Genomic DNA, 22,482 nt, shown 5'->3' with positions numbered 1-22,482 from the left:
TCAAAGGAATCCTCATATTTACACATTGCCAACATCAGCTAGATTTAAATGACATCCTGCATTTTGTTTCTTGTTTGTATTTAAATATGTAGGACCCAGGAATATTATGCAACTGATACCAATGCCATGGCCTTCACAGTGGTTATATGAAGTGTATCTGCTTCAGAGCCCAGATTCCCTGTGCTCTAGAAGCATCGGTCAGCAGGCTCCAGCACCTGCCTCTGGAGCCTGAGCATGCCGCCAGTAGAGCGGAGTCCAGTATAAGTTACTGCACAGCCAAGACGTTTCTGGTTTCATTTAATTGCTTATCTGCACCAGTAAGTCCAGTATCCCTGAGATAGGAACCACTGTAGTTGGAGGGGTCAGGTTCTCCAAACGGTACGTACGTGATAACTGCTGACTAGCTTGGTATCAGGTGTAAACTTCGCTAAGCCAAGGCTTGAATGTTTTCTGGGCTTAGAACCCACTCAATGTTTACTGGCAGCAAGTCGTTTCAATAGCGGCTCATCATAAACCCAGCACTCTCCATCTTCGTGGAATAACTAGAACAAAGGGAACAATCAGATGTAAGCTTCTGATGACCCAGCTGGAAGGGAACAAATGCTACAGGTTAGAGGGCAGTTACATGTTCAAATAAAGCTCACCCTTGTTTCCCATGAGGTCTCATTCTCCTTTCTGGCTCTGGCTTCGGCTCTTTGTCTTTCTTCAAGTGCGTGCTTTGCGGCCGTGGCTGCATCGATGTCTCTAATTTTTAAGTTGTAGGTTACATCTTTCCATAGGCTTAAAAAAAGAAATTGGAAAGGAGACTGCTTTACAGAAGCAAAGTGCTGCAGTGTTGTAGAAGCATATTACTACTAGTGATATTTGTTTGAATTAAGGCAGGTCTCACTCTGACAAGGCAGAAAAAACCCCACTATATATTAAACCACAACTGCCCTATTGCCAGGAGAGGCTGCAGTGGTGCTCTCTGGACAGCCCTAGAACATTTTTCCGTGTGAGGATGTGACCAGTAACTACAGGTCTCCTTCCTTAAAACCCCAACCTTTCCCTTAGCTCTACCCTGCAGCAAAGGCTGATGTGGAGCACAGCTCTCTGTGCCACGGCCGGATTAAGGTTGTGCACTGCAAACGTGAATCTAACTACAAGAGAAGCTCTTACCAGCGAGACTCAAAGTCGTCTTGGTCCTCCAATTTTCTTACCTTCTTCTTAATTGTAGGCATTTTCTTGGTATCTATAAAGACAGCATTCTCCTAGAGAGTGACATTTAAAATAAACTAATTCAGTTCTTTATCCAGACTTACAATTCATACACAATTCATATACCTTCACACTTGAGTACACTGGTTGTCAGGAAATACATGAAAAAACATCATTCTCTGGATTCTGTTTGTGCTATAAAAATCAAGTTACCATAACATTAACAAATTAAATTCAGGATTTTTTACCCCAAATGCAGTGTTCTTGTGCTCTTTTGTGCAGCTTCATAAGAGTTCCCAACTATTAATGTCTGTTAAAAAAAAAAACCAACCCAAAACAACAACAAAAAAACCCAAACCACAACTTTTTTTAGCACTATCTTCCCTTTCTGATGAAAAGGAAAGAGAAAAAAGCAGCTTTACCCCTGTGCTGTATTTTGCATACATGACACCGTTCCATTCTCCTTCAATTGAGCAGAAGGGTTTCTTGTCATTCGGAGAACTAAACGGAAACAAACAGTCATTTCTCAGCTGTATCACAGGAACTGGAAGACCTGTGATACAGCTGAGGATCAAAAGAGGATCAAAGGATCAAAACTTTATCCTAGTTGCTGTACAGTCTGTTTTGTATCAACCCTTCAAATGTCCACCACTGACACAGAGGAGATTAAGGTTCTGTTTACAAGTAAAGTTTTGCATGACTTAGTTGGACAAACCTTAAAAGAAAGTAGATAAACCTTACAAGGAATTGTTGTTCCAGGAGAAAGCTGTTCCTGCACCAGGGCTTTATCCACATTTAGAGTTTAGGAAATGAGTTACAGGCTTTTGAAACAGATTTAGAATGAGAAGTTTAAGCTTAAAAGGTTTCACAGACTGACAGCTTGCTCCCCAGACTACTGGCAAACACCTAAACTAGTTCACAAATGACATTTTGTGATAGATCACTAAATGATCTATCAATGTGTGTCAAGAAGCAATTTAAAACTAAGTGATAAACCTCAACTTGTCAGCATTCATTTGCTGACATCCCAGCAGATCTCCAAACAGGATGAGACTCTCCACTGAGTTCTCTGCTTGGGGCACATGCACAGGGACAAACCAAAAACCCACCAAACCAGAGGTGGAAATAAATACTTGCAGAACTTCAGTTGACATGCTACAGACAGCGGTGTTACAGGCTTGCAGCAGTGTTTTTGTTTTTAGGAGAGGTAATGATGAAGACATTTTGGATAATGCAGGATAAAATTTAAGCTCCTTTTGTTAATCTGCCAAGAATGTTTTAGGGAAGGATAAAGCAGGGTGCAGGTTTCCTCTCACAAACCTTGGCTATGAAACAGCATTCTGTGCCCAGTACTCATGAGCCCACTGGGTTTCAGTATGTTATACTACTGTCTTGAAAACACACTGTCAGCATTTAAGTAGCGAAAAAGAGAGATTAACTGAAGAAACCCACTTACAAGATTTCAGCTGTAATTCTGTGCTTCTTTCCTCCATAAAATGGTTTTGTGTGGAAGACAATGGAAGCATTATAGCCTGTCTTTGAGCAATTAATACTGCATTCTCCACCAAGTTCTATCCATGGCACAGTGAGAATAGACCTGCAATGAGAAATGTATTTATTTATAACCTCTTAACTGATAAATATTAAGCACAAAGTATTACAAGGTGTTAAAAACAAAAATAGCGAATGGAGCATTTACTTACCTTCCATAACCATTAGGAAAGGTCAAAATATAGTGTTCATCATAATCTAGGCATGTTACACACCCTAGTAAAGGAAAAGAAAAATAGATTCGAAAAACATTAAGCAAAACCTCTACAAAACTTTTCATAGTGATCTCCTGAAGTACTTCATTAACAACAGGTACCATTAACAGGAAAGGTGAAGAGCTTTAGTTTTCAGCGGGGCTGAGAATGCCTCACTTCTGGAGAAGGCAGGGACAGCTGTACTTCCTCAGAAATACAACCTCTTTCAGCTCTAATTACAGGAGTTGGGGTTGTTCAGCCTAGAGAAGACTCTGGGGAGACCTTACTGTGGCCTCTCCGTACTTAAAAGGTGCCTATAAGAAAGATGGGGAAGACGTTTTAGCAGGGCCTGTTTTGATAGGATGAGGGGTGATGGTTTTAAACTAAAAGAGGGGGATTCAGGCTGGATGTGAGGAATGTATTCTTTACAACGAGGGTGGTAAAATACTGGCACAGGCTGCACAGAGAGGTGGTGGATGTACCATCTCTGGAGACACTCAAGGCCAGGCTGGACGTGATTCTGGGCAGCCTGATCTAGTTGAAGATGTTCCTGATCACTGCAGGGGGGTTGGACTAGATGACCTCTGAAGATCCCTTCCAGCCCCAACTATTCTATGAGTCTATGAAATTCAAACATTCCTTATATTTAATAGAATGACTTTAAAGAATTTCTGTAAAAATTCTAACTGCAGACTGTAAGTTTCTCTTCTATGGTTAAATGTGTGCACACATACCTTGCCCTATGTTATGAACCCCGATAGACATTCCTAAGAACTTTGACTTGGTCCATATGTGAGCATTGAACTGTATCCTCTTGCTAAAACACTCTGCGTAAAATGCTGAAACTGAAGGAAAAGGGGTTAAAACCAGCAGCACAAGACATTAATACTATTGTTTCTGAATTCATTCATCAGCAAGTATCTCAAAGTGCTTTGTACTTAAGCGGCAACGGAGTTTGCAATCTGTTTCTCACAAAACCAGTTCATAGATAAAACTTTCAGCTTTTAAATCTGGAGAGAAAATGTAAACCCAAGATTTAAAGCAAGAGCTGATTTTACTGTCCAGACATCATCTTTATTAGCAAAGTTGTTATTAACTTACTTGGAGGATGATGAGAGACCTGCTCTGCCACAAACGTTACACTGCTTTTACTGACCCAGGGAACTGGTCCTTCTGAAACTGGCTCCTGTGTGACAGCAAAGAGGATTTTCATCACTGATTGTGTTTACCAAACACCGGATGCTTCCAAGTTGCTTCCATGTTTAATGGCTTCTAAAAATGTATTGCAGTCATTTTAAGGTATTTGCCAGTTTGCTAATTTGATAGGGAATAACTCCTTACTTGTGATGCTATGATGCCTTCTAAAGAATAGAGTTTCTACTGACTTGTTTTTAAGTACAAATGTACTGGGGAGACATCCCCAAATAAAAGTTAAACAGAGCCATGTATAAACTCAATTACAAAATAATATTTAAATCCACTTAATCTCTTATTAACTAATTAGAAATGGGTGGCAGAAATACTTTTCATTTTTGCTTCTGAGAAAGTCTGATTGCACATTAATAATGATCAGATTATATGTATAACAGAACCATAAAAACCATTTTGTATAACAGAACCATTCATTTCCTGTGGCAAATACTGGGAAATGTAATTCATTGTTAGAAGTGATGGAAGCACAAATACAATATTGCCTTTATGCCAGCAAACAGGAGTCCAAACATTCAGCTCAGAAACAAGATTTGAGCAAACAAATTGGAAGAGAAGCAAATTAAATGGGAAAAATACATGTTTTATATCTAAGCAATCACATATTTTGATATACTACACTGAGGCTACATGAAGTATCTCACAACCGCACTTCCCACATAAGAGTCAGAGAATGGATTGGGTTGGAAAGGACCTTAAGATCATCTAGTTCCAACCCCCCAGCCATGGGCAGGGAAGCTTCATGATCATTTGCAACTTCAGAAGGTGAGAAGCCTAAATGAGGTGACTAAACCCCACAAAAATAAAGAAAACCAAAGCATGCCAGGCTGCACTGCAAACGCAAGGGCTTTTCTCTGGAATCAGTGGGGCTCTGTGTTGACTATGGTTCATGTGATTAATCCACGAGTCTCACTGAAACTTGGGCAAATAAGAGAAAAACCTCATATACTGGTAGATGATTTCAGATCATGAGTGTCACTGCTGTTACTGTGTCCTTTGCTTCACCAGACATCAAGCATAAAAGGAAGAGCAGTGGCCAGACACAGGTGAACAACTCGAATACAATTCAAGCTCAGAATCCAAACTTTAGACATCTAAAAAAGTATTTTCAAAGGAGAATTTAAATACACTGGAGAAACTGCACTGCTTTCTAGGTTGAAAGTGAGGAAAAGAAACCCCACTGTTAAAAACACAAGGGTTTAGAGAAATGATTAACACAAAATAAAAATCAGAGCTTTGGAAAGAAAGGAATTCACACTCAGTGCTATGAAACAGTTCAGGAAAGAAGAGAACATTTTCAACATGTCAAATAGTTCTAATAACTAAAAACTGAATAAAACTAATAGCTCAAATTTTGTTATGCAAGATATTTTATACTTCTGTCCAAAGGAAAGGGGGGGGGGGGGGGGGCCTTTTTTTCTAGGAAATCAGTGAAGAAATTGCCACAGTTCATCAGTTTTGCTACTTAAACACAGCACAAGCCATTTTAGTCAGTAAATTAATACAGATTTGGGAATTACTTGCATGCATTCTAGGCACCAAAAAACATACAAGAAACTAACCATATCATCTTCACCTTCAGTGCCTGGTAACACCCAATGACATCGGAAGATCTCACCCAAAATGGGATTGTAAGGCTTTTTAGCAACTGACCCTTTTCTTCCTGCATGAAAAGCTGAGAGGTACCATTTAACCACTTGAACCATCCGTTCCTTTGGATCCTTCTGGTCACTAATGCTACATGAGCAAGAAAGAGAGAAAAGAAGGACAGGCAATATGAAATACAAGCAGGCACGTTGAATACAGGAAAGCTTTTGGGATGTCTGGTTGTTTTACCACTTATAATTTGACTACTTTGACTACTTTTCAAGTTTAGATCAAACCCCAAGCAATATTCTTCAAAACCACCAACTTACTTTCAGCATCCCACAAGGGCCATAAACAATATCAGAACCAGTTAATGCTCTACTTGAAAAGTTAGATACCTGACAAATAAGTCCGGATGTGCAAAAAAGTCAGCATACATTTCCAACAGCGATCGCCTTTCCAGGATAAAAGTTGGAAGAACCACCTAGGTGAAGAAAAACCCTCTTATAGATCAAGACACTGTAACAGCCTGCACAAAAGCATTCTACATACTAACTGTGAGTAGCATACAAAGCACCCGCAGCTTCATATGCCTGTAAACTGATTGTGTTCTCAAACTTACCAGTGAGTTTGGACACGTGCAGCTCAGTTGGCACTTTCTATAAACCAAAGATTTAAGAGGAACTGTCTCTTGTCTTATGTATAAGCTAGTCCCAGTTAGAGCACATCCAACTGCATGGCTGAGCTTACCAAAAGCAGTTCTTAGTTACAATAACACTGACTATTTAATTTAGTCTGCATGTACACTGTCAATTCTCAGTTATAGTCATGCCATGTAGGCACAGGCTCTTATGTGCCTCTTTTAACAAGATGAAGGTTAATCTCTTCCCCACTATTTTTCCTCACAAACAGCATTTTCGGGTTCCATTCTTGTGGATCTGCTGACTGATCAGTGTGGTCTAGACCACTGCGGAAAGCACTGCTGATTGCTGTTGCTGACTTTAAAGTGATGCAGATAAGATGCATGCTCATGATGCCTCTTGGCAGCTTAACTTGAGATCATTGATTTTCAACTATTCCAGGAATTCCCAAAACAGACACATTCTGGATCAATTCCTATTCTGAACTGCCAGAAACCTTCTGTAGTTTGCCTGTGAGCTGCTGCCTATTTCTCCTGATCGTTTTATCTTCTTACTGTCTATTGTGAGTTCCAGATTGGACAGTTAAAGTCATCCACTTAAGGAAACTGATGATACGATTGATCTCTCCTACTATTTTTCAATCTGGAATGACTTGTCTAAACTTAACCAAGCTGCCTACAATGATCAACACCTTCAGCATGCTGTTCATTCAGCCTTAAGACAGACATCAGCATGAATCACACTCACGAAAAATCCAACTCTTTACTTGCCAGACCTACAGGAAGCATTTTAAAATACACAAGCAACTTACTCAACAAGAACCCAATAAAGCAAAGCATTTCACTATATGCTTAATTCCCCCTTTTATTCTATTTATGTTTTATCGAATGTCACCATACACCGGGATCTTGTAGATCTTTGTTACCCTAAAGACAGTAGAGGCATTACTACTGCATTCCTCTTATCCCAGCTTTACAGGCACTCCAAGAATCAGGTTCAATGAGAAAAAACAGCTACTTTCCATAGCAAACTATTTTCCCAAACAGATTTTAGCAGTTGGATACATTTATTCTGCATTAGTTTTCCCCTCCCACTAACAACTCCAATTAAAAAACAATACCATGCTAAAGAGTTTTTAGCCTAACTAGCTCATAGAACAAATATACAGTTAAATTATTACTTTGACAGTGAAGTGATTTAGACAGAATTCAGGGTTTACTCCCCCTCTCTTCCTCATGAACAGTCAGCAAGTTTACCTTTGTTAGATCCATTCCTAATCTAACTTGTGACAATAGATGCATAATAACACTCTTATGTTCTTCCACTGATTCTCCTTCTCCATCATCATCTCGATCATCAGGAGGGTCGAAGAGATCTAGAAAGACCAAATTGGTTTTATTTTTCTCTAAACTTTTAAAGACAGACTGTATTTCACTAGTGTATATATTAACTGTCGAAAAGGTCTTATTTATAGCACAAAGATTTTTAATTCCTATGATTCAACAATCTTCCATTAGTAAAGAAACATTAGCAAAACCATTTTTCATAGGTACCTTGTCATACATACATACATGATCATATGTTTCATAGGTACCTTGTCATACATACATACATACATGATCATATACAGCTTACATACAGATCTCCTTACTGGAAATTCACACAGTCCACTTACCAGTATCATTTGTCCCATTAGAAATGGAAGAATTGAGGGATTCTGTGGTATCCGGACGTTTCATACTGCTTCCCGTGCTGCTCCGAGTCAGGACAGCAGCAGACCCTGAAGAACTAAAGAAGAGTAATAAATTCTCACCATTCACAATCAACTAATTCAGACCAAATGATTATAATTTGCTAGACATGGACAAGGAGTTTACTGATAGAGTTAAAACATGTGCTGTACGATAATTCACAGGGATCTTGTAATGGGCTGCAGCTGAATGAATAGGAAAGCCTGCAGTCTAAGATAACAACACCTGAAGGTATAAACCCGCTGGTTAATTCCTCTTTGAAATGTGTAGCATCTCTTAACAGTAATTTTCCAATTCAGAAAAGAGAAAATAGACATTTTGGGGAAAGGCAACTCCAAAAAGTTTATTTTAGTAAAGGTGAGAGGGAGTTGGCTATTTACAAAAGGCTTCAAGAAATGCATGTGAAATATACCATGGTCTCAGATTGTATCTCTGAGCCGGTGGCTTCCCCAGTCTGGTTTCTGTTTAAAAGTTTTCCCAACATACATACCTGATGGAATGGGAAGGAGCAAAGGAGGAAACTGCATCCCTCACAGATGACTCTGCTGGGGTCCGGGGTAATCTTATTCTGTTACAGTAGGTGGATTTTTGCCTCCTCCACTTTTTGTTGTTGTTGTTTAAAAAGCCAATGTGGCTTATTTACTTCTTTAGCTTAACTTCTAAAAGCAGACAAGCCATGCCCTCATAGATAAAACCTGCATTGAGCACACACTGCATACTTTCAGCTACTTACTCCATACATCGCTTTGGGGAAGAACTGCTCTGATAGAATTCATCAGCATCATAGAACTCATCCTCGCTGCTCGAGTAAGAAAAATCTGGGACTGTATTTGGAGACATGTTGACATGGCTTGGAGAGGTGAGACTGCTGCTAGGTGCCGACTGCCCACTTCCTAAGGAGTATTAAAAATTACAGACTTAAAATTAAACTCTTTCAAAATCCATCAGTTCTAATTTATTGTTCAAATCAATAGATTGTTCAAATCAATGAAGACTAATGTAAACTCAGAAGGTGTATCTTACAAAATTAGAAGCAATATTTAGTCAAGTTTATATCAAGTTTCATTTAACAGATTACAAAAGGTAGGTCACAAGGAAAATCAAGAACACAGAACAATAAAGTATAAGGATATGTTTTCTTCAAAGTTGTCAATTAAAGGCAAATGAACACCACTGAAAACTTGTATAGATTCATAACATGATGTGTACTGGAAGGGATCTCTGGAAGTCTGGCCTATTACCTACTCAAGGAGCAGACAACTTCAAAATTAGACCAGTTTGTTCAAGATCACAAGGTCTAGTCAGGTTTATATCTCTCTCAAGATGAAAATTCCATAATCTTTCTAGGGAACCAATTCCAAAGTTTGAACCACCTCATGACAAAACCATTTTCTAATACCTACTTGGAATTTCCTTTATTACAACTTGTGTTGATTGCCTCGTCCTTTTGCTGTGCATCTCCAGGATACGACAAGTTCTATCTTCTTTATACCCTCCCAGTAATTGGGAGAAGTCTTGGCAGAAGACACCAGTAACATCCCTCTTTAGCTTGATCTTTAAAGCTGAACAAACCCAGTTCTGTCAGCCTCCAAGTTTGTCATGGGGCTCAGCTTCCTAAACTTGGTGGTCCATGTCTTTGCACTGTGGAACCCAAAAACTACACACAGTACTCAAGATGTGGTCTCATAGATCCCAAGTAGAGAAGAAAAACCACTTCTCTATTTCTGCTCTTACTCTCACTAATCCAGCCTGGTATGCAGCACAACTTTCATCACCACAAGGGCATGCTGCTGACTCACATTCTACTTCTGGCTCACCCAGACCCCTGGCTCTTCTGTGGACCTGCAGTCAACCCCATGCAACAGGGCAGGCTGAGGGCTGTGCCCATCATAGGCGGGTGGAGGACTTCACATTTGCCTTCATCAAACTTCATGAGGTTTCTGTCCACTTCCACAGCCAGTTACAGCCCCTCTGAAGGGGAGCCCTGTCCTATCCATTGGTCTCCCCAGTTTGGCAAGGCTCATGTCTAGGTTATCCAAGATATTGAGCAGTACTGGACCCAGTGTCAGCCCCTGAGAAACTCCTATAGTCACCTGGTTGTCATTTGGACCTCACACAGCTGATCAGAAGGCCTCTGGCCTAGCAGTTTCCACTCAACTTTATTCTCATGACCTAAACCATATTTTTCCAATTTAACTACAAATATACTTGTGACAAAGTCTAATGAATACTAAATGTATTCAGTTTCTAAATTGATTTACATGAGTCCTGTCTTACCGCTCACTCATCATTTTTCGACACAGTCATAGCAATAAAGACAAACCAGGTTAACACTAACACAGGCCTTTTGTTGAAGTCCAAATCACAACAGACGTTATTAAGCAAGGCAAGGTATTTACACAAACAACAGCCATCAGAAACTAACTAGAACATGAGAAGCATAGAGTAAAGACTAAAAAAAGGAACTGTCTGGCAGGAGAAAAAGCCAGCAGTGGTATCCTTCCTTTTTCAGATTGAGGCAAATACTGTTTAACATATGTGTTAATGTTCTGGGAAGGAAGGAGAGCAGTAAAATGACAACAAATCATTTACACACAAGCTTAGGAAAAACTTGGGAGGGAACTGTGAGAATTTTAGCATGATTGAACAGTATGATCAATATAACTGATCAGGAAGTAACAGTCAAGGTAGACTGATATAAAAAAACTAAGTATGCAGCTATGGTTTAAAAAAACCTCTTTAAAATACTATAGGAAACACATTTATAGCAACTTCATATATATTATAGCCACTTTTGCTTCAGAGCATCTCATGAAAAAGCCCAATGAATGCTATCATTAAGGGGAAGAGGAGGGAATCAATGAATTAAAAAAACCCAAGGCCACACATGATGTATAAACTGCAAAGTTCTTGTGCTGATTACTGCAACATTGCAACAATGGAGACAAGGAAGCTGGTAATACTCCTGTGTGTTATGAATACATGGCAGGGAGAAAGAGCAGAATAATTGATTTTAACACAACACTGAAATACGTGTGGATTAAAAGCAAGACGTAGGCCAATACAACGTTGTCTTAACAGGTAATTACATTAGGTTACAGACAGTATGTATTCAGGTTTTGTTTCTTGTGCTTCATTAAGACAGTTACACAGTACCTGTACTATTTGGTGTTGGCGTCTGATTTCCCAGCGATGCTACTACAGGTCCCACTGGCAAAGATGAGGGTCGCTGCTCTGACTTGCACAACTGAGCAGGTTCTAGGGGATATTTTGATATGTTAAACCCAAAATTCACATTTAAATAAGAGAATTATACTTTTGTTGGGAAGGAGAATACACATTACTTCACCTTCAAAAATATAATCCTCTTGTATAAAAGCCATTCAGGCAGAAAAACATGCTTCCATCACTGTTATCTAGCTCTTGTTAATTATTAAGCAAAGACAGCATCTAAAATAAATTGCAGGTATTGAGCTAAAAAGCATTTATGTTTTCTGAAAGTTATAGAAGCTATTCACCATTATGCAGCCCCTCCATCCAGACTGCAGCTGCAGCTGCGCTGCTCATGAACATCTCTACTGAGGTTCTTTCTGTACACCATACCTGGAGGTATAACTGCTTGGGAAGGCATTGTGCTGATCACTGACTGTTCCAGAGGACTGGGCTGATATACTGCGTCAACTGGGTTTATAGTGCTCTGAGACAAAAGAAAAGCACATTTTTTTTCTCAATTAAAAAACCCCTAAATAATAAAGCATAGATAGCAGTAACATTGTGAGCACAAGAAATGCCTGAATGCAAGATAGTGAGTTCCTGAGAAAGTAAAACACAAATTGACAGTTGAGGACATAAGAAATACTTTCAAAGTGGCAATACTTTAACTCTTTACACAGATTTTTACACTAAAGTGAATTTTCTACAGATGTGAATTGTGCTATAAAGAATTCTTATTGCAGGTTTTAGCTTCTGCTATTCCTTCCAATGTCCGTTAATTAATGTTGCATGCAAAGAGTGGAAAGTTAGATGCAAATTATCTGCATAGAATTAGGATGATTAATCTGTATTTTTAAACCTTTTCCCCCCAAAATTAGTTTGTCCGGACCATAGCTAATCAACCCATAAATTACAACAGGAATCATCAGCATGCTGACAGCCACGAAGTAGCTTTGTTGCCAAAACTCTTTCCAATGAGAGGTGACAGTTTTCAGGGCATTTCCAGTGGAGGACATTTCAGTCTACTTATGAATGTGGGCACTTTGAAAATGAAGCACCAATTCAACTTGACACTGACAAAAGTCACTGACTTCAGTATGTGTTCTTGGCTTTTATACAACAAGCCTCTTGAAAATCAAAATTGCAGTGTTGTTTAATCCAAACTAATGTGATTCTTGCCTTCCTTCACTGGCCTGCTTGTTATCACCTAAGCATTGCTTACGATCTATGTTTACATACAACAACCAGCACTTCTACATTGCTCTAGGTTGTTGACTGGATAAAAGGCACATGAAGCCCTTTTCCAAACATCTTGCAGTTTAAATCTATTTATCTATATCAGAACTGTGAAAATCTTTGCCTCAGTTTGCTAGGAAAGCTTGGTGCTGTGGTTAAATTGAAGAATATCAAGCACACGGAAGGTCATACAATACCAAGTTCTACCTTTTTTAAGAACTGCTTTAAAAGTAGATGAGTTCTGCCTTTAAATTTAGTCAGTATGCTCATTCCTATGCTCTTTTTAGATCAATATTTAAAACAGAAGAGAGTCTCCAACTGTTCTTCCTTCCTTTAGTCTATTAGCTTCTATTTGCATGCAGACTGAGAGAAATGGGGTCACTTTAACCTTTCTCCTCCCCTTTTCCTACAGAAAGAAGTCTTAATTCTTGCCTCATTTCCTGGTTAACTGTAATTCTGAACTTTATCCTACATTAAGAAGCAGTGAAGATTTTTATTATTTTTATAGCATAGAATTTATCCAATTGAAAACAAAACTGTTGTTCCCTGTTTGTCTTTAAAAATCTCCAGTTAAAAAAAGGCATAAAAATTGCTTCCCACATGTTCATTGGTGTTACTAGCTAGTAGACAAGACTCCAGTACATATACTGTTACTCCACTGTATTCAGAGTTAAGAAACTTACAGGATGCTCTTGCTATCTCTATCTCCCCCAGCTTTTAGGGAAACTAGTAATATATATGATATACAGAACACTGGTGTGTTAAAGGGAAAAACCCCAACAAAGTAACTTTGACTTTGTATGCAGGATTGTAACCTTATCCTTAAACAATTCTCCACACTGCAGCGTGAACTGGAGTTTCTTGTTAGATATTTTGGGGTATGCCTCTATGGTTTAGAAACAGATGAAGGGAGACCTGAAAGTTTCCTACTCTGAGTGTAAGAACAACTTAAAAACAATCAGGCAGAAACAAAAAGACCATCATCCCACCATGATATCAAATATTGATCATATTCCTGCCTAAGTTTAAAGTGAAATCCTGACCTTTAGCTCAAGATAATGTTGACCTCAATAGCACCAAAATTTCAGTCTTCACAATCACCTGATGCATTAGTTAACATATTCTTAGACAAACACTTCTTTTTCCTCTCCCCAGCACAAGCCAACCCACAGATAATTAGAGTAGTGGCTAATCAAATTCACACTATAGTAAGTTGTTGTATCTATGTGGAATTTCCAAGTTGCAGATCTAATGTGCATACCACCTGTGTCTAGCTACATAATTCCTCTTTTCCAGGCCAAGTAACAGAACTTATCTCATTACACTAAGCCCTGAATTAGGTGATTATCCACAGGGTAACTGTTCCTCTTATTTACAGTAAGCACGAAACTAGAATCTGTATGTGCATCTTTACTTCAAAGTTCATACCAGAAAATCATGCTGCTAAAGCTGTATATAATGGAAAGACAAATAAAGCTTGGGGATTATTGTCAGCTGTAATGGAAATACACTGTGATTTTTAGTTATGTTTTACTGAAACCAATCTGCTATTAAAAGTATCTGAAATGTACTCAAGTGACAAAAAGAGAACAAAGAAAGAGAAGTCACATGGGACTGAAACCAAAGATGACAGAAGTTACATTAAAACCACAGAAGTCATAAAGAAGAAACATTGCTTAAACAGACATAATACAACTTTGCTTAATTGAGCAGCACTGTAGAAAAGACAAACTACTTGAAGCACACAGATAGCCGAGTATTTCATACATAAAGATACTTCTGATGGAACACAAAACTGCTGCTATCCCCATCATTTTCCTTTCACCTGTTCACATGGCAGGTTTCTATCTCAGTGTTCAGTCATAACACTGCCATTTAAGACAGTCAGTATAAAACTGATCACTAGTATTTTCTGAAGGCAAGGGTGTTAGCCAACCTCAGAAGCTAATGAATCAACAGTAATTTTAACAAGACACTGGAAGCAGTAAATTAGAGAAAGGAAAAAGTATGTTACAAAATGAGTGGAAATTCAGGTCTCTGTTCACATGTTCTGCAGAATTAAAGGGAGATAAAGATTAGATTTAAACTTACTATAAGTCCATCTGCGTGCTTCTCCTCATTATTTTGGTCCTTAAGGAAAGAATGTTAAAAATATCAACATAACAATCTTGTATGACTTATCAGATCTGTGTTAAGTGAGAACAGCAAGTTTCTCTCAGGAATGTTTACAGTTTCAGCCATAAAATGTTCCTCCTCATGTGACACAGTAACTAAACTTAGAAGAAACAATTTTATACACAGTCACTGCACCTCTGAAGAGTGTTTGCTGAGGATCTGTCCACACAAATTTAACTAATTTTAAAAATATCCTTTCTGCACTGCAGAATACAATTACACTTTACAACACGGGTTCTTCCCAAGCAACTACGAGTCCCCCCAAACATGGTCTGCAGCACCACTGAGTCCCTGAAAACCAAAAGGCATGAAGCTCTCAGTTTCTGAAGAACTGTGATTAGCATACAGGTCAAGTTTTCAAAGGCACTTTTTGCTTTTGAAAGACAAAAGTGCCTTTATATGTTAAACGCTTTTAACTTCTGCTTTTTGGTATCCACTAGATTTAAAAATGGTTTAATTTACAATCTAGGATTTTGGAGGTTTTGCCTAGAAGCATATGTGAAAAAGCAGGCAATGCATAGAATAAAACTGTCATCAGGGGAAATTACATTAGCAACAGACAAGTTAATGCCAATTTACACTTAGCATAGTTTTAACACTGCACCAGCAACAGTATAAGTTTCACTGAACACTAAGCCAAATCTCTTCCACTTCTGTTGCAAAGTTCACACTAGCCAGCGTAACAATGTTCATTGTAAAGCTTAGGACTTGTCTACAGAGTATTTCCCCAGATTTCCAGCTGTTAAAAGTTAAAAGGAACAAGAGAAAAGAAAAGAAGCTGTAAATAGTATTAAGAAAGTTGGCACATACTTATGCTTTGATACCTTATACATTCTTCCTTAGGTTATATAGTTGGCAATAGGCTGCTCAAATTTCATGTCTGCTAGTTGATATTTCTTAAGCAAGACTTCCTATGACACAAATGATACTAAGGGCAAAGAGTTCCATTGGGTTGCAAACCATTGAGTCCAAATATGTAATTTTTTACATACAAAATCCCCACATTATGCTATCATCTCTAAGACCTAAGAAATAAAACACAAAGATGCTGCACTTGTACTGAAGCTTGCTATCCTACCTCAGTAATGCACAATCAGCAAGCAATGTTGGTGAGGTAAGGAAGGCAGAAATGCCACCAAAACAAGGCAGGCAGAACTGACCAGAAACAATGGAGTGAAAATGGGAAAGCAAAGATGCAAAACTAAATATATGAATCATAAAAGCTACTTCTTAAAACACGTATTTCTAAGACTTTTGTTTACCAAACCAATGACAGACCATTACATATGTTTAACAACACATGTATCAGCAAAGCTGGACATCTTCAACTGCCATACATGCAAAGGGGACAACACGAGTCTAACGCTCCACCTATCCATCCCACTTAAGTTTATTTTGATTACTTTTTGATAAGTGATGTATTACAACATATTCTTATTTAGCTGGCATTTAGTTCATTATCTGGACAATGTTTTGGGTTACCTCAAGTACAAGTGGCATGATTACACACTTGATTTATGAGTAACTTTTAACGAAAATTTAACTGTCCAAGTCCTAAGGCTGGTTGTTTTAAGAGTCTGTGAAATAGCTCAACTTAACACACAGTTAAAACAAAACAGAACCAAACCTCCAAAACACACCAAAAAACTAGGTTTTCACAGCTGTGTGTTTGAAACTGATTCTATGATTCCATGTTCTTAGTATACAGAGAGGATAATAATGATTTTCAATGTACACAGACAACCAGAAGGTAATTGTGAAGTCTGTCTCCTAATGAGCAAGGCACTGTAGAAGTAAAAATGGGGTGCAGGGGTGGTGTTAATATAGTTTATTTTCAGCAGGGTAAGTCAGCAGCCATACTTGCCTTACAGCTTTGGGGGAAAAAAAACTTGCAGAATCTTTAAAGGTTCTACACTGGAGGACAGAAAGCTATCAGTCAGACACAATACACGTTTACATATATAATGTTTCATACACATGCAACTTACAGAACTGTAAAAAAAGCCCTAAAACCCCCTGTACTCTTAATTCCCCTACAGTAGTAAGAAAAGGGGATACCAACACATGTTATAGAAAAGACAGGGGGGAACAGAACTGCTATGTAGTCAACAAGTATAGTTGCCTGAGAGAGAGGAGAAGATGAAGAGATGAAGCAAGAGTAAAGGTTATTAAAATAGTGGGAAGACTTAGGAGGGTATTTTTTACTACCTGTGTATCAACATCTTCCAACTAACTGCACATAAACCACTCACTGAAACCACCTTAATTTCAACAGCTCTACAAGAGTTTTAGATATGGTTTAGCAAAAAAAACCTCAAAAAAATCCATTCCACAATGGATAAACCTATCTATTTACACTAGTATTTACTGTTACCGGAAGGAGGACTTCAAGGTCTGTCTGATTTAATGTAACAGAGAGCAAGCCTTAGCATCTGCAGGGGATGCAAATTCCACCCACCTTTATGCTTACATGGTAGTTGGAGCAGTAAAGCACTGAAAAAATGGCTAGATTCTCCACTACAAATGTTCAGTTTTGACCATAATCAGCAAACCACCTAACCAACCATATCAAAATATGCTTAGCATCAGTGCAAGAAAAGCAACTATATTGTCTATCCCCCAATAAACTTAATGGAACAGAAATGGAATATTTAACAGAAGCAAGAAAACTAAGTCAGCTACCTATTACCAGCTTCGATCCAGAACCTGAAAAGCAGATTATAATTCTGATCACGTAGCAGAGCTTTTTTAAAAAGGGAAAAATATTGGTAGGAATTAAACCTCTATGAAAATAACTTGTAGAGTAATAACAAAAAATAAGCAAGTCCTTTGTTCTACAATGTTTCTCTAACAGCTACCTTAATAGAGCAAGTCACATACAGCAGTGTGAGAAAACTAGCAGAAAACCATCTAAACCATTTATAGTTGACTCTTTCAAATTCCCAAGTAATTGGCACAGTCTACCTGTTTCATTGGACTAAAACAATTCTAACTATACCCAGTATTAAACAACAGCAAATTGTTAAGTATTCATAAGACTTGCTATCACCACAGTGAAGGACTCAAATAGTACCACTGCATGTTAATTAAAGACTGTTCTAAGCTCTAGATTCACGTGGCACAAAACTATTTCAATGTACCTTACTTCTTCCATATCAGTTTTATATACACCTGTTACCTTACCAATCTTTTCTTCAGAATTTTTAAGCTATTGATATCAAATTTGATTTAACAAAACATTCACTGATCCTTTTAGCTAATGACTTCTGATCCTGTGAGGTTCTAAATAGTTAAATTTTCACTGGCCTCAAAACATTGTAACATAGATCTGGCATCTAGAATGAAGCCAAAGAGCAGTATTGGATTTGAGAGCTACAGGAAGAAGAAAAGTTGATCTAGAGACTACAGAAAAAAAAAGTAGAAGGGTCTGCACCTCTTTCTGAATCAATGAGAATGTGTTCTGATTAAATTCAGCCTTAAATTCTGAAAACACCATAAATTAATGTCTTCGCAAAACACCGTCTTGCTTCACTTTGGTTGCAAGACATAAATGAGCAGCTCATAATTCAGGTATCCTAAATACAGTATGTGAAGGCCTGCAAGGGCAGAACTTAACAAAAAAAAAAGTAAATCCAGATCTCACTGAATTGTAAAAAAATCACAAAACATTTAAGGGAGAAGCACATGTGCGTCACCCATATTGCATTCTCAAACAATTCTTACTTCAAGAATTTCCAACATCATCATGAACTTCATACCTATGAAAAACCTTGCTAAACCAGTTTAGATTATTGACTGTTTGGTAGTCACATTCTTAATGCAGCAGGAAGAAGAGTTTCGTTAAGTTTCTATTCTGTCGCCCCTATGTTCATTTAGGTTCTTACTAAGTCTAATAGTAATCTCTGAAAAAGAAAGTGTATCTCAGAAGAAAAGCCATGTCATCAACACAGCTGTTACCACGAACATTAACAGGCCTGTTTGCTATGGAATTCAGTATTTCAGAAACTTCATTAAAATAGCAGCATAAATCAACTTATACCAATTTTTTATATATATATACTTATGTTCTGTATCATGTAAAAGGCACGTTTAGATTTCAGTTGTTTTCACACAGATTAATGCTATATAATTAAAATTCAAAATAGTTGACAGTGTACTTACTTTAGCGATCTGTAGCAACACAATGCAGTGTTTTATTGATTCTACCATGCTCTAGGAAAACAAAAATAACAGGAAAAAGAAACAACTCGCATTGCTATCCTATAAGATTTCATATTACAGGTATTTTTATTAGTTATACAAAATATTAACTGAAATACTAGGTGAGAACTAAACAGACACTCAGTTCTGCAGAGCACCTAGTTTCCTTTCCCTTTTTGTTTTTTCCCTCCAGAGACAAAAACATAGCAGTAGGGAACTGAAGTGTCCAAAAACCACACACAACAAGGTTGTTGGGGCAAAATGGAAGTCAGCTTCAAAGTTTAAGAGCACTGCAAGCAAGTAAACTGTCATGTGAATAGAAGCTGAGAGAGCTGGGCTTGTTTAATCTCGAGAAGAAAAGGCTCAGGGGAGACCTTTATCAATGGGCATCAATACCTGATTGGGATGGCAGGGTGTAAAGAATATGGAGCTACACTGTTCTCAGTGGCGCTCAGGGACAGGACAAGAGGCAATGGCCACAAATTGAAACACAGGAAATTCACCTTAAACACAAGAAAACACTTTTTTACTCTAGGGATGATCAGACACTGCAGCAGGTTGCCCACGAGGATGTAAAGCCTCCATCCTTGGAGTTACTCAAAACCCAACTAGATTTGTTCCTGGGCAGCCTGCTCTAGCTGACCATCTTATGAGCATGAAGTTGGACTTCAGAGATCCCTTCCAACCTCAACTGTTCTATGATTCTGTGATGCTAGACATAGATCTGAATACAGATCAGATTCACAGATCACCAGAAACAGGCTGCCTCTGCCATCACACTTTTGGACGTAATATGGATTCCCACTTTTCTGTAAAAAGCTTTAAAAACTTTCCCAAGAAAACAAGGTGAATTTCAGGATCTACATATAATAGCTATAAAAACTTAAAAAACTTACACTGGTTGTTTCTTTGAGACTTTCAATTTTCTGTAAAAGAAAAATCACAATAGTGGGTTAAATTTCCAGCAGCTCGATACAAACACTCTATCTTGATCTTAATTTGGGGGAGGAAAAAAAAGCAACCAACATGTTAAAGACTATTTCTGTATACAGACACAATTTCCATTTAGTAATCGACACGACATAATCAAACTTAAAGATAATTAAAGCTTAAAGATGACAAGGTTGGGACTTTCGGAGCAGTGACATTATATGTATTTACCCATCAAGGTCTACACTTCAGGTTTGCATAACATCAACGAAAATGAAATGCAGTGTGAAGACTCCAAGTTCAGTTTGTACCCTTATATAGAGTTCTGAATGGTGGCACATGTCAATAATCAATATTACTTGAGATTACCATCATTCAAGTATAATAAACATATGCAGTTCAGCACAGTTAAAAAAAATAATCACAGAAAAGAACAGTGCACACATGTTCTTGCTCTTTCTAAGCCTCAAGTAAAAGTGCATCTGGAAATCTGCCCACTTAATTTTATCTAGAAACACTGGTTCATAAAGATTTCCTGGGTGGAATTGCACTTCAGGCATGCAAAAGGCATCTGCATGCCATTCTACACATTAGCATGTGCTATCTAAGAAGCATATGCATCCTGTTGATGTCCTTGGCTCTGCCTGCAGAAGGCAAAATTATTAAATTGGACTCAGCACTGAACCACTACTAATTCAATTACAGGACCTCTGTGTTTTGATTAACATAAGTAGACACTTGTGTCACAGCCTTTTTGATTCTTGAATAATCAAGGTGGTTAAAGGAACTTTTTTCTCCCCCACACAGCATTGCAAGCCAAATTCTACACCACAGGAGAGCAACCTGCATCTATAAATCTACAGGAATGAAGCCTCAGCTCATGGATAAAAAGAAAGTAACAGCAGTGATGGCTACCCAGACAATAGCTGGAGAAAACTTGTTCAGTTATAATCTGTTCTATGTACTACTCATAAGGATGCTACACGTTTTCTTCATGATTAATCGGCAAGAGGTGGCCAAACAGCATCCAACCTCAGCCTTTTCCACTGGATATTTACAAGCTGATGTAGGAAATAGCGTATCAGGGATGTTATATCACAAAAGTTACATTACATTTACATCTGCTGCTAGCAGAGAAATATGCCAACCACTAAAAAAAAAAATCTATTGTTTTGTGGGGTGTTTTTTTTTGTTTTTCATGTCTCTACTATACTTCCAGTCCAAACTTTATCAACACATATTGAACAAAGCATTTTAAATATGACAGCAGTGAAGTTTTGAGCCTTTTAGCACCAAAACACAGCAGGCAATGTACCCAAACACAGATCTTGTCAGAGGAAAGATTATGCAGCTGAAATAAATCATTCAGTCTCAAAGCTTTATAGCCAACTGCAGGCAGCCATCAGCAGTTTTGATTTTTCTTTACCTATTTTTTCCCCCAACATGTTATACAGTATTGACAGACCAAATAAACTGCTATCTCACTGCCTTCACCGCTATCACCTTTGCTGGAAATCTGAAGGTGACATCAGGCCATATAATGTAATTCAGTCACACTCTTTTCCCCCTACGTTACAAATTACATTGGTAATTTTCCAAACAATAAAGACATCGTTATTCTTACACACAGGTACAGACAAAAAGGTAATTTGTCCAAGATGACACAGAATATCTGAGACTGGAAAAACCTCAGGACACCTGGTTTCCAAGGCCTATCCACAAATAAAACAATCATAATTTTTCCTGTATGGGAATCTTTGTGAACTGGCCAACTTAAGTGTAGTAACGGTACGCACTGATCCAGTATTTTTCACATTTGTGCTGTATAGCTACCTTGCATGAATACAGCACGTGGAACTGGAATATTGTTGTATTCCTATATACCCAGAATTATGAGAACAATGCAGGCAAGTCAGACTCATCCCTGAGAAAACTCTTCTAAAGGGCACCAGCCCTGTCTTTTAGGGATAAGTAAACACTGATATGGAAGCGTCTGCATTTTGATAAGCAATGTGTTTTTCACAATGGTGATGTAAAATAAGGTTTGTGAAGTCTTCCCCCTAAGATCTCACACAAACACACTACCAGATGTGACACTGAGGAGAGAAAAACAAGTGCACAGTCACTAGCAACAGAACAAGCATGCTTAAAAGAGTAGTTGATTTAGAGGAGGAGTTAGGAGAATGCTTGTATCTCACCTCATCAATCGTACAGAACTACACTGCTATGTATATGCTCTGCTACAATCCTTGTAACTTTATTCTTACTATCTTTTGTTTAAACTTCCATTAAAGTAAGCAATATAGATAATTTAGAAAATATAAAGCTGTAAGGAAAATCATAAGCAGGTAAAAAGAAGTATGTTGAAGATAAACACTAACAAAAATAAAATCCAAGAATATAAAATACTACTAGAAGTGATAACAATTTTCTCTCTTCAACATCCCTACTCTTTGAAAATCAATGAAGATGAAATTTTAATAAGACAGTTTTCCTAGTTTTAGGTAATGAATACATATATTTTCAAAAGAAACATCAGTTTCCTGCACACTTACATTTGCAGAATGCAGCCACATGGTATACCTAATCTGATTAAAT

General features: G+C 38.0%; 1 protein-coding gene across 2 annotated transcripts in view; it reads right to left on the bottom strand.

The window, feature by feature from the left end:
- Window positions 1–284: 284 nt before the first annotated feature.
- OSBPL9 (oxysterol binding protein-like 9) overlaps window positions 285–22,482 on the bottom strand; it is a 27,004-nt gene continuing 4,806 nt past the window's right edge. The window contains exons 3-20 of one of the 2 annotated variants that reach the window (XM_010010507.1): window positions 19,851–19,880; window positions 18,916–18,966; window positions 14,671–14,709; window positions 11,734–11,827; window positions 11,287–11,388; window positions 8,864–9,023; window positions 8,055–8,167; window positions 7,636–7,754; window positions 6,137–6,222; window positions 5,710–5,888; window positions 4,044–4,121; window positions 3,677–3,787; window positions 2,901–2,964; window positions 2,654–2,794; window positions 1,620–1,698; window positions 1,159–1,250; window positions 645–780; window positions 285–542 (exon numbers count right to left, since the gene is read on the bottom strand). In XM_010010507.1, coding sequence (XP_010008809.1) covers window positions 468–542; window positions 645–780; window positions 1,159–1,250; window positions 1,620–1,698; window positions 2,654–2,794; window positions 2,901–2,964; window positions 3,677–3,787; window positions 4,044–4,121; window positions 5,710–5,888; window positions 6,137–6,222; window positions 7,636–7,754; window positions 8,055–8,167; window positions 8,864–9,023; window positions 11,287–11,388; window positions 11,734–11,827; window positions 14,671–14,709; window positions 18,916–18,963 — 1,716 coding nt within the window. In that variant the 5' untranslated portion in view covers window positions 18,964–18,966; window positions 19,851–19,880 and the 3' untranslated portion in view covers window positions 285–467. The remainder of the gene's footprint in view (window positions 543–644; window positions 781–1,158; window positions 1,251–1,619; window positions 1,699–2,653; window positions 2,795–2,900; window positions 2,965–3,676; window positions 3,788–4,043; window positions 4,122–5,709; window positions 5,889–6,136; window positions 6,223–7,635; window positions 7,755–8,054; window positions 8,168–8,863; window positions 9,024–11,286; window positions 11,389–11,733; window positions 11,828–14,670; window positions 14,710–18,915; window positions 18,967–19,850; window positions 19,881–22,482) is intronic. The other variant, XM_010010584.1, reaches the window with a different exon arrangement.

The sequence above is a fragment of the Nestor notabilis genome, unplaced genomic scaffold (assembly GCF_000696875.1).
Source record: "Nestor notabilis isolate BGI_N333 unplaced genomic scaffold, ASM69687v1 scaffold4980, whole genome shotgun sequence".
Classification (NCBI taxonomy): Eukaryota; Metazoa; Chordata; class Aves; order Psittaciformes; family Psittacidae; genus Nestor; species Nestor notabilis.
This window is presented reverse-complemented; position numbering and strand designations above follow the sequence as displayed.